At 51.7% G+C, this 11823-nt stretch overlaps 5 protein-coding genes across 5 annotated transcripts; 2 read left to right on the forward strand and 3 right to left on the reverse strand.

Moving 5' to 3' along the window:
• Positions 1-2564: 2564 nt before the first annotated feature.
• NCS57_00033700 (AA-permease domain-containing protein) lies at positions 2565-4319 on the forward strand (the record flags this gene model as incomplete). The annotated part of the gene is made up of 2 exons (XM_053050424.1): positions 2565-3076; positions 3134-4319. 2 exons carry the CDS (start codon positions 2565-2567, stop codon positions 4317-4319), a joined length of 1698 nt encoding a protein of 565 aa, XP_052918939.1.
• A 1062-nt stretch (positions 4320-5381) lies between these two features.
• NCS57_00033800 (uncharacterized protein) lies at positions 5382-6935 on the reverse strand (the record flags this gene model as incomplete). Its single annotated transcript, XM_053050425.1, has 2 exons — positions 6735-6935; positions 5382-6677 (listed from the first exon to the last, which is right to left on the reverse strand). Exons 1-2 carry the CDS (start codon positions 6894-6896, stop codon positions 5382-5384), a joined length of 1458 nt encoding a protein of 485 aa, XP_052918940.1. The 5' UTR covers positions 6897-6935.
• A 231-nt stretch (positions 6936-7166) lies between these two features.
• On the reverse strand, positions 7167-7721 carry NCS57_00033900 (uncharacterized protein; the record flags this gene model as incomplete). Its single annotated transcript, XM_053050426.1, has 1 exon — positions 7167-7721. The coding sequence occupies one exon, from the start codon at positions 7719-7721 to the stop codon at positions 7167-7169; it is 555 nt and encodes a 184-aa protein (XP_052918941.1).
• A 444-nt stretch (positions 7722-8165) lies between these two features.
• Positions 8166-8865, reverse strand: NCS57_00034000 (uncharacterized protein; the record flags this gene model as incomplete). The annotated part of the gene is made up of 5 exons (XM_053050427.1): positions 8166-8309; positions 8364-8486; positions 8537-8602; positions 8654-8768; positions 8831-8865. The coding sequence occupies 5 exons, from the start codon at positions 8863-8865 to the stop codon at positions 8166-8168; spliced, it is 483 nt and encodes a 160-aa protein (XP_052918942.1).
• A 260-nt stretch (positions 8866-9125) lies between these two features.
• NCS57_00034100 (uncharacterized protein) lies at positions 9126-11342 on the forward strand (the record flags this gene model as incomplete). The annotated part of the gene is made up of 1 exon (XM_053050428.1): positions 9126-11342. Exon 1 carries the CDS (start codon positions 9189-9191, stop codon positions 11340-11342), a length of 2154 nt encoding a protein of 717 aa, XP_052918943.1. The 5' UTR covers positions 9126-9188.
• Between the last annotated feature and the right edge of the window lie 481 nt (positions 11343-11823).

Raw genomic sequence — 11823 nt, forward strand, 5'->3', positions numbered from 1 at the left:
TGTGTGTGTCGCTTCGGGAGTTATCATGATTTGATCATCAACCAACAGTCAAGTGACCAAAGCTGGGGGGTATAGATACCGACACAGGAGGGTTTCCAAAAGGAGAGTGACAGAGCTAAGGGAGTATAAGTTAGGGGCCTGGTTCCTGGTCACGCCTGGGGTGTAGGAGTCTCCTATTCGTCAGCTTGATCGAGTTGGGAAATGCTGTCGTTAATAAGGGGGTGGAGTTCGGATATAGTTCCCGCAGTCTAGATCCCCCCGCAGAGGTTATCATTGGGGCATTAGTCCACGGCATTTGATATGGTGCTTGCTATGTATGGGATAGTTCGAAGTAGTTAGGGAGGGGGAGACGTTGATTCTCGACTTGATATCCAAGAGCGCTGTCCAATTCTACGTTGCGGTCTTTCACAGAATTAGGTTTGAGTGCCGCCATTGCATCGAGAACTGTGTTCTTTGCGCCTTGACACACTTTCATCTCTATGAGGGAGAAGTTGAACGATCAATGGCAAAGCCCAAGTGTGAGGAACCGACACTCACATGTGCTGAGCTATCTGAATAGATTAACTCGCGTAATCTGATTCGATTGCAGGCCGTCATATCTTAGTGTCTTTGGTCCATTGTTGATCCCTCCCCCACGCTTATCAACGATATCATGTCCTGTCACGCGCCTCCGTATGCAGCCACTTTGTACCTCTGCCCCAAGACCATGTCTCCTCGACCTAAGCTCCTTCTTTGTGAGAAAGTGTTGTTTGGCCTCAGAATCACAGGGCAAAAATGGAGACAGCATTCAAGCCAGAAATGAAAAAAGAATCATAATAATATTGATATGTCTGTCTAGCTCTTGTCACTCTTACACCACTGCTTCGCAACCACCCCTCGTATTGATCGCGTACCATTATCTATGGCTCCGAATATCGCTTCTGATATCAAGCAGTGCATGCAAGATTTGTCGAAAGGTTTCCTGGGGAGGAAAAGTGGCTGAGGGGAGGTGGCCATCTCCTCGACGGGAAGCCCATCCTTCCCTCCAACCCGACGTCCCGAGGAACATGGGCGACCAAGCGTTCTTAAAGGACTTTCGGGTCGAGTCCAAGATCCGAGGCCGTGACTTGAAAGAAAACCCGATCAAGTTCCCGAGAACAAGAATCATCCGGGTCGGCTTCTCATCCGACACTCCATCCAAAGCGGTTAGCCCAGCCGAACCTATCCTTGAAGCCTTCCCGGGAACTAACCAATCGTCTTTTCCTCTAGCTGTCAGGGATCGGATGTGCACACCGAGCAGCCAATAGGAGACGGGCAGGTCAACTTCCATTGTCGGAACCGCCTCACCAGCTCATGATGATGAGACAGGGAAGCTACTTGATGAGAGACAAAAAGCATTGGTGTCCCCCCGGTGGAAAAGGGGCGAGGAAATTTCTTCTTCTTATCGAGGTGCTTTGCCACCTTGGTGTCTTGACTCGGTCCAAAGCACACTCAGATGTCTTGATTGTTTCTACACCAAAAACCATCGTGTTTAAACAACTGTAGTTGCATGAAAAAGACCCTTGATCGACGTCTTGGAGAGGTTGCATTTCCCCAAGTTCGCCACGCGAACAAGGGGGGGCAGCCATCATGTTCAGCTCATGAATCATGTGGAGGGCTTGGAGAAAGATCGGAGAACTGAAAGGAGAAGGCGGAGAGAACCAACTTGGTTAAGCTTCTCCCTCCAGGTCCCCCCAAATCAACTTTGTGGCGCCATGGTGAGTTCTTGCTGGGATGTAGAACCAATAGGTAGTGTTGTAGCTGTGATACGGTAATGCCTCAATCCCGCCGTTTGAGACCGTTATCTGTGGATTTGACAAGATACGTTAATGATACATTCGCTCAGCATGATAAACGGGGAGAACACGTAATCTTCCCGTACAGTCAGGTAGCGATTTGGAGACTGGGACGGTGTCGGGCCATTACTATCAGACTCAACACCATAGGATGCGTGATATACACAGACCAGTTGCGACTTGGCGAAAGGCTAAAAACACTGACCTAGACGGGATAAAATGCCCTGTTACAGACTAGTCGTATCATTCCGGGCTTGTTGTTGGGTCATGATGGATAGCATGAGCCAACTCTCCACCATGACGTTGTCCTCCCAGGGGGAACCGTTGGAGATGGCGAATCCGGTAAACGTATCTAATCCGGGGAAGGCGGGATAGAGGTGCACTGCCCTCGAAGACAAGCGGGGGGATAAGGAGAAAGAACCAAACGGAGAGTCCGGTTGAAAGAAAGCAAGGTCGGAGATCCTGGTGGGATCATGGATGACCAGGGCCTAGGCCTTGACTCCGTTTGGTGCAACCCCAGGCTCTGGGGAAGCGGAGACACACTTGTTGATAGGCTTTGATCTGCGGGGGAGGAGATTTCGAGTCAGTCTAGTCCATTGTACCAGGACTGATTAGAGGGACGGCTCATGTCTTGTCATAGGCATTTAAACCCAGCCGTACCCCGACCGTTTTACTACTCTCTCTTGCTGATCATCACTCCTCTCTTCTCCCCTTCTCTATCTCTTGTTGAACCTACTTCGTCCCCATATCATGGACACCTACGACGAGAAACCCCCCGTCGACGCGTCGAGCATCGCCGACACCAAGCTCGAACCACAGACCACAACCGGCGGCGGCAGCGTCCTCAATGGCAGCGTCACATACACGAGCCAGCTACACCGTCGTCTCGGTAACCGTCAAATCCAGCTCATCGCCATCGGAGGCTCCATTGGTACGGCCGTCTTCGTCTCCATCGGCACAGGTCTAGCCCACGGAGGCCCTGCGAGTCTGCTGCTGGCCTATACCTTGTACTCGTGCATGGTGGGCCTGGTCAACAACTCCATGGCCGAGATGGCGACGTTTATGCCTGTGTCTGGTGCTTTTATTCGCATGGCTGGTCGCTGGGTTGACGAGTCGTTTGGTTTCATGGTTGGCTGGAACTTCTTCCTCTACGAAGCCCTCCTGGTCCCCTTTGAAATCTCGGCCCTCAATGTCGTCTTGAAATTCTGGAGAGATGATATACCCGTTGCTGCTGTTGTAGCTGCTTGCATCGTACTTTATGGGTGAGACTTTTCTATCCTTTCCTACCGTGACGTCCCCTGCTAACTTGTTCATCCCAGTGTCATCAACGTCGGCGCCGTTAGATGGTTCGGCGAAGCTGAATTCTGGCTCTCCCTCGGAAAGGTCCTCCTCTTCTTCATCCTCTTCTTTTTCACATTCATCACAATGGTAGGAGGAAATCCAGCCAAAGATGCGTATGGATTCAGACACTGGCAGAATCCAGGGGCTTTCGCTGAGTATATCACCACTGGCGACCTCGGACGCTTCGAAGGCTTTCTAGGTTCGCTTTGGATTGCAGCTTTCACAGTTGTGGGCCCCGAGTATGTGTCTATGATCGCAGGAGAGGCCAAGCTGCCTCGTCGATACCTTAAGAATGCCTTCAAGACCACCTACATCCGGTTCGGCATCTTCTTTATCCTCTCGGCCGTCTGCGTTGGCATTGTTCTCCCCTATAACGACCCTACCCTTGTTGGTATTGTCAGCGGAACTGGTGAGGGTGCTGGAACCGGAGCTGCCTCTCCCTATGTCATTGCCATGGGTAACCTTGGCATTGGAGTCCTACCTCACATCACCAACGCCCTCTTGGTGTCCAGCATCTTCTCAGCTGGAAACGCCCTGACATACTATGGCACTCGAAGTCTCTATGGTCTGGCTCTTGAGGGCCAAGCCCCTAGATTCCTTCTCAGATGCACGTCTTTCGGTCTACCCATCTACTGTCTGGGAATCGTCATGCTGTTCCCCTTCTTGGCATTCCTAGCCGTCTCGAACGATTCCGTCGTCGTCCTGACCTGGCTCACAAACATCATTACCGCGGCTCAGATCATCGACCACATCGTCATTTCAGTCACTTACATCTTCTTCTATAACGCCTGTAAGGCTCAGGGCCTCGACCGCAAGACCCTCCCGTACTGTGGCTGGTTCCAACCCTACGGATCCTACATTTCGGCTATCTTCCTGACCTGCGTCGTCTGTGTGTACGGCTACAGCGTCTTCTTACCTGGCAACTTCACCGTTGACGGCTTCTTCACATACTACACCATGGTGTTGGTTGCGCCCATCACCTTTTTCGGCTGGAAGTTTACCAAAAAGACCAAGTTTGTCAAGGCCTCCGAGGCTGACCTTGTGTGGGAGAAGCCGCAGATTGACGCCTACGAGGCTTCGTTTGAAGAGGTTCCTGTTGGTTTCTGGGTGGAGATCGTTCAGATGTTTGGGCTCATGAGGAACAAGCAGGCTACTGTTGTTTGAGAGCATCTCTTGCTAATCTCTCCATAACTGTATATAACTGTCAGTTTTTCCTTGGAATGAACTGAATTCACATTCTACTCTTCATCGGTAACCTGCATTGACTTTGACCTAACTGGATGATACATCAAAAGGGTGTAAAACCCTAGGAGGGAAAGACGCGAAATCCAATGGTCCCTTTCTCCTTTTCCCGTGGTGAGAGAGTTCCTAAAATCAATACTGACTCAGTATTGAATATGGATTACTGTTCGGGTATGGGTTATTCCATCCTTACTAGACCAGTTAGGAACCGGTTATCTCAATAAGGTAGCATTGGACAAGACATCAAGTCTTGTTCTCGCAGCTGATTTTAGGCTCTCTTGATTTTAAACTTTTGGCTCAAAGGTCAACTGACAAGGAGAAGGAAAGGCTGTTCGGCTCTCCAGCATTGGTTTCGTTATTCCGGTGTGAGTTAGGAATCCCTAAACAAGCTGATATTCAGGAGATCAACCTTGATGACAAAGAGATCCCACTTACTACACCCCTTCATGGCAACTATTCTGTCAACTATGTACATCACAGAAATATTAGCGTAACGGGAAAAGTTGCAAGATGGAATAAGGCTTTTTCAACTGTGCAACTCCGACCCTCATGATAAACGTGCCTCAAATATCCGCTGCTACGTGCTGATGGCACTTGAGCCCTTCTTATAAAAGTAAAGAAATACATTCGAAATTCTGTTTCAAGTTGGGAGGCTCCGTTCACATGCTACGAAAATATATAGGTTGGTGGGATAGGGTTCAGCCAGGTGACCTTTGATAGCTACCTTGCTCTCTTGAGACAATCAAGTCAGGTGCGCGGGAATACACATCACTGAATGAATACATACATCCATTACTATACCAAGTGATGAACATCTATCTTGGTTTTGCCATGATTATGTCTGGCCACGTCAGTCAGTTTTGCTTAGGCACCCGTTGTGTCACAATAAGCAAAGTTGGTATCAGCGGATTAACTCGTTAAACTTTTACTCATTGCGTCGTCTATACTCTGAAATTTCTAAAATTGGGAACCTCTTTCCCACTGCTACCTTTGTTCCGTCTCCTTCTTTGCTTCCTCCCCCTTCTTATCTCCCTCCTTCTCCTCCTCCTTCTCACCATAGTTCTCTAGCTTCATGTCCTTGAGACCAAGCTCCTCCTCCTCCTCGTCTGTACGGGTGTAGTTCTCACGGTGGATGCTGGGGTCGGGCTTTGGCGGGTCCACAAGGGGCTGGACGTAGCTGCTGGCGAAGGGATCGGTAAGGATGATGGTGAAGGGCTTCTCGCCCCGGATCGCGGTGTCGAGGCCGTCAAAGAACTCACCCCACTGGCTCTTCTCCTCGGCAGCGAGAGAGTCACCACCCTGGCCAGAGCCGTCGGCCTCAAAGATCTGCGAGTGGAGGTCGTTGCGGACCTGGGTCAGGAGACCCTCAACGGTGGTGAAGCGACCACCAAGGGTACCGGGGTTGACCTGAAGCTTGAGCTCGGGGCACTCGAGCGCACAGGTCTCACTTTTGAGAATGTCGCGGCCAAGATCGGCACTATCCTTGACATCGAGAACGATCTTCTCACCCAGCTCAGGGATTTCACCACCAGTCTTGACATCGTTGGATCGGTAACCGCAGTCATCGCACACGGTCGACATGAGAACCACTTGCTTGAAGTGGGGAATGTCAACCATCTTCATGTGTGTAGTGCAAGGGTGCATGCAGCCGGGGCATGTGGCAGGGAAGCTGTAGACTTCGTTGGGGATGATTTCGCCATCGGCAGTCAAGCCAGGGTTTTGGTGCTCTTGGCCGGCGCTGGGGTCGGAGTCGGAGAGACCCAATGCAGCGTTCTGCTCGGGAGTTCGGGCATACTCATGCTTCTCCCACTTGCCCACGCCGTCCTTTAGGTCGGGAGCAATGAAGGAGTTTCCAGCAGGGTCGTCGACCCAGACACGGAAGGGGAACGAGTCGCCAAGCAGCATGGCACGACCCTTGGCGATGATCTCGGCGACCTTGATGTGCACCTCGGGAGCCTGCTCCTTTCGCGCCTCTTGTCCCAACTCGAGATCATCAATGACAGTCGTCAAGAGACCCTCAACATTTGTCAGCTGGCCGCGGCCAGCGGGAATCTCGAGATCCAGCTCGATAAACTTGACGGTGGCAGTATCCGACTTGACAACCTGTCGCGCAAAGTCGGCGAGGGCAGTCAAGCGCAGCTCGTAGTGTGTGCCCTTGGGCTGGACGGTTCCAGCAGCCTGGATCTCGTTGTTCTGAAAGTTGCAGTGTTCGCAGGAAAAGGACATGATGACAATTTCGCGGAAGTAGGGGATCGCGGTAAGGAGCATTCGGGTCATGCCCTAGAAGCAGGCGTTAGTATCTGATCTTTGCGCAAGACTCGAGAGATTTCGACTCACATTCTTGCCGCAGTTCATGCACAGCGACTCGATTTCTTCAACAGCCCGCTCGTCGTCGTCATTTTGTTCGCCATCGGCAGTAGGCGCAAGGTTCTTGACCTTGTTACCGATGGTCTCAAAGAACTCCTGAGGAGTCTGCTTGTTCACGTCGTCGGTCGTCATTTTTGTTCGGTTCGAATCGTGACTCTTTGCAAAAGCGTGTTGGGTCCTGATCCGATGGAGGGGTTCATGAAATTTTTGGAGGGGCAACTGAAATGCCCAAGCCACAGCGGGTGGGCGGTGGTTATGTCATGGGGCTGCAGCGCAGAGTTTTGGTGGGCGCAGGCGCTAGAATCTTCGGGATGCTCTGCGTCGCGGCCTGACTGAGCGAGACGGGCCTAGATTCATCCGTGGCGACTTGTTATCACGGGCTCTGTCTGGTTGGCAACATGATCATTTCATGAAATGAGTAAGACTGAGCGGGTTGGTTGCTTGCTGTTTTTGCCCTGACAGAAGCGCCTGCAGCCCGGCCTTTCGATTCTTGGCCCTCTTCTTGCTGCTGGCATTTGCAGTTGGCTTAAGTGGCTCGGGAGCAACAGGCTTCTTGACCTTGGATTGAATCGCAGCCTTGCGTCGTGTGGCAGGTCCCGGAGGTGGAAGCGATATCTTTGTCTCATGTTGGCAGCTGTTGCAGTGAAAAACCTTGCAAGGGCCTGAAGGCTGAGGGACCTCAGGGGTTGATTTGGTTGACTTTGCGCCCTCGGCCTTTCTTCGAATGGCTTTTCGCGCGTCAACCTTCAGAGTAGCTCCCTGGCCTGGGATCATGATTAGACCACATCTGCCACATACATGCTGGCGTTGAACGTCGGATGGCGGGATCCCTTGCTGAAAGAGGAGCTGACCGCGAACGCTCATGAGGTGCGCCGAGGTTTCTGGAGCTGTAATGCGGAGGAGGTGTGCTGCATCGGTGAGGAAGTCGACCGTTCCTGGAAGCTCAGAAAGAGCCATTGTTTCTGGAGGTTGGGGATTGTACAACCTCTCGGAGAATGATGTCTTTGAATGTTGTAGTTGAAGTTTGAAGTCGTTGCTGCTTCAGCAGAACCTTTGCGGACACACACGCTTTGACGTGAAGGCGATCCGATTTAGAAAGTGGGTCTGCTGAGATAGCCCAACCCCATTGGCTCTTCCTCCCTTGCACACAACCACGAGCTTCATCAGGCAAGGAACATGGTACTATAAACCAACTTCGCACTTAGAAGACTCTCAAGTGTGGCTTCTCATTTAATGTTGATTCGTTTTTAAGAGCCATAAACTCGGCTCCATTTTCTCTTGCGACTCTGTTCAAACTCCGTCCCCAAGTCTTCGCCCGCTTGTTCAACACCCCAAACCACAACCTCACCCAAAAACATCAACCCCTACGCCAACTCAACTACTCAGAAGCGACAAGTAACTTTAGGCACGACGAATTTCCCACTTGATCTCGTTGATGCTGACCTCTTCATTCGCCTTTTCGTCGTAGTCGAACCACTCACCGTCCACCAAGTCAATGTCGTTGAACTTGGTGTTGGTTTCGGCACCATCTGCCAGCCACTCGCCCTGCAAATCATGTTAGTCGACATCATAATATAAGAGGGCTGAATATTTACTCACCTCGGCCTTGAATTCGGTGAATTCGAGTCCTCGGCAGTCAAGCTCGATGATCTTCTGAGCCTTTGCCGGCTCACCCTGTTCGTAGGGGGCTGGTGCAGCCTTGATGGATGCCGACGACTCTCGCTGGGATCGTGTTAGATGAAGAGGCAATAAGAGTGTATGGAAATGATTACCTTGCAGTTTTTGCACTTCCAGACGAAGTTGGCCTCTCCTCTACTTCCACTCATCTCATTGGTTTCCTAGGGGGTGATGAGTAGTTACTCAAGGAGCTAAGACGAGTCAAGACATACAAATCGGTTCACGCCAACATGGTTTGCGTGGACCTCACGACAAGAAGTACACTGGACCTTGAACATATACCAGAAAGGGTTGTCTTGAGTGTCGTCAGGGCGCAAGTTGGTAACCCTGTCATTGCCCCTCATCAGCGAAGCTCAGTTGGGTTGCGTCCACAAGCTTGTCTGGCATACCCTTGCAACTCGGCGGTGAGATAGAGAGCGAACATGTTGAGAGAGGTATGAGCAGATCAGTAACAACAGAAAACATAAATGAACTAAGCAGCAAGATGGAATATCGCAGAGTGTGTTGAGCACAGAGAACAAAATCCAGCTGCGTCAGGTTCCAAGTGACGAAGGTGGGGTGGTGGGGTGTGCGAATAGCAGTCGGAGGGCCGTCGGGAGACCTTCACGTGATCTGGATAATCGAACCATCCGTGACTGGCCAATTTCTTGCTTCCGGATCCGCGAAACACCTCAATTGAACGATAGCCGTCAGCCCACGCCTCAATCGCCCTCAAGCGATGTCTTGACCGAAAATCGCATTTCCATCATGCAGACTCTATGGTCGAGAGCCGGCCAGGCTCACCGCTGCGGATGCCGGGTCTGCGAAACCGCCGTCAGCGCCCTCGGCCGACGGGTGACGACTGCCTCTCGACCACGCAAAGTCACCTTTGCCGATATCTTTACAGCATGCTACAGCTCCATGTTTGCGGCCGCAGCTGTCGTCGACGCTGTGAAGAAGGAGGATCGCAGACAAGACTTGGATCGCCAATTGGAGGAGACGCGGCGGGAATTGGCCGAGCTTCAGATGCTCCGAACCCTCGAGACGAAGCGAATTACAACCAACCTTACCGGAAAGGATGAACTGAGCCTCAGCCAGATGGATGTTCTATGGCAATCCCTCAAGGATATCTACACGAACCGACCGTATATGAAGGAGATCGACAAACCTGTTACCATACGCGTTTCCGAGTTTTTGAACCGCCTGCAAGCCGACTATTATCAATGCCCAGATGAAGCAACAATGCTTGCTCTGAGGCAGACAGACTACGAACGCCTTGAGCAAGCTATAAAGGACGAGGAGATTGATCAATCTCTCCCTCACCGAACTCCGTTAAACCAGAAACATCTTCACAACGACTCTCGGACAATTGTTCATCTTGTCACACAACTCCTGGACCGCGCTGCTGCTCACGACAAATCAACATCCTCCAGCCCCAGCTACTATGAGGCTCGCCATTTGGCGTATGAGGGTGTCTCTTATACTTTTGACTCGATCGACCCTGTCAGAGCTAGGAGAAACCGAATCACCTTGAACCGACGACTCAGAGAAGTGGTTGATTCCCCCGACCTCAGGCTAAAGGAAAAGGTTGGCAGGGTGTGCTACAATTTGCTTGTGTCGGCGTACCCAGCTGATATGCACACGCTCAACACCTTGATTGTTGCCTTCGACAAGCAAGGGCACAAGTACATTTCCGAGGCCCTGGTCAACTCATTCTTCTACTACCGACGCGTCCAGCCAACGCCATCTACTTTCGTGGCAATCTTGAACCACTACAAGACCTCCCAGAACCACGGAAGGTTCCTTCGCGCTCTTGCGTGCCTTACTGGCCTTGATACAGAAACGGGAGCCAAGCTGGGTCGCAGACATGTCACTGACACTGCCCCGCCCAAGGCAAAAAGAATGAGTAACAAGACATCTACCCAAACAGGTGATTGGATCTGGGGGCACGCACCTCTTACCAAGCCTCTCATCGAGGCAGTGATTGATGGTCTTCTTCATTTCAAGTTATTCGACCAGGCTGCACTCTTCTTCGTGTCATGCATGAAGGCCAACATTGTGCTTGGCACGAACACGATCAAGCAGTTGTTTGACGAGTGCATCCTCGCTCTTGACTGGAAGGCTGCTGTGCGTCTGATTCAGGGCTTCACGAATTGCCCAAACACATGGCAATCCATGCTGATGCATCGTAACGAGAGCACTACCTATCTCATCAGCCGGCTGCATGTCCTCCTTGACCTTGTTGGTCTGAGAACTTCTGGTGGTCAAGTGTCCGAGTCAACTCTGGATAATCTGTCCATCTCAACTCAGGGATTCCGCCAGTTTCTAGACGCTCTAGCGACGGTCGACTCTACTTCACAACTTCAGCTACAGAGCTCAACAACTCAGCTCGTCCAATCTTCAGAGAGCAGGTTGCTCCAAATTGAGGCTCTCTGGAAGGAGGTGGCTTTTGTGGACAGGACAACGCGCTCTATTGAGAGTAAGCTCCTCTATCCAGATTTCAGGCCCCAGTTCCGTGAGTCAATGGCTCTGCACATTGGAAACACAGCAACCAAGCAGACATTGAAGCTCAACCAGGAGCTGATTGGTTTCCTGTCACAACTCTCGATCTCGAGGCGTGTGCTGGAGGCGCTGATGGAGTGCGAGGGTTTTCCGAGCAACAACAGGACTGATGGGGCAGCCAAGAAGCAGGCGAAGTCAAGGAAAAATCAGGCTAGAAACCAGGCCAAGGCATGGCTTCGCGATCAGAAAGCCGTCGTTCTTCCAGAACCGATAGCAATGTCGGCTGGGCGGATAAGCAGAACGCCTGGACAGTTCGGGCCAGCACATTTGAGGGCAAGACCAAGGAGGCTGATCACATGGCCAGTACCGGATCAGCGACCGGCATATCTAGAGCAGGGGCAGTGGGCGGGATTGGTTTGAGCGGACAAAAGACGGAGATGGGCGACCCCTCTCGTTTGTACATTGTTGAGGGAGGTTGATATGGCATTTGAGCCGCATTGGATGTAAACTTAGCTACACGTGGCCGGGTAGACGTTACCCAGCATACATATGAATGACTTTTCTTGTATCAACACCTACCTACCCAACCAACTCAACTTGCATTGCCTTGCAAAGCCCTCAAGTTGCTTACCTCGGCACCTGCGCCTACCACGAGCAGATCCCTTGATTACCTAGATGGTCCCCCGCAGCTGGAGGCGCCGCCCTCGCCGCCACCATTGCCCAGGGTCATGAGCAATCATGGTACGGCACAGTGGATTTGACACGACAAAGGGCTCTCTGGACATGGCGGTCTGCAGTCTCACGGGGCATAGTTTCTATAGTAAGTTTCCTCGTCAGCTAGCACTGTATCGCAGGTCCCAGCCTCCCTCTCTGACAGGTTCTCGGATGAAGATATGGACCC

The sequence above is a fragment of the Fusarium keratoplasticum genome, chromosome 1, assembly GCF_025433545.1.
Source record: "Fusarium keratoplasticum isolate Fu6.1 chromosome 1, whole genome shotgun sequence".
NCBI lineage: Eukaryota > Fungi > Ascomycota > Sordariomycetes > Hypocreales > Nectriaceae > Fusarium > Fusarium keratoplasticum.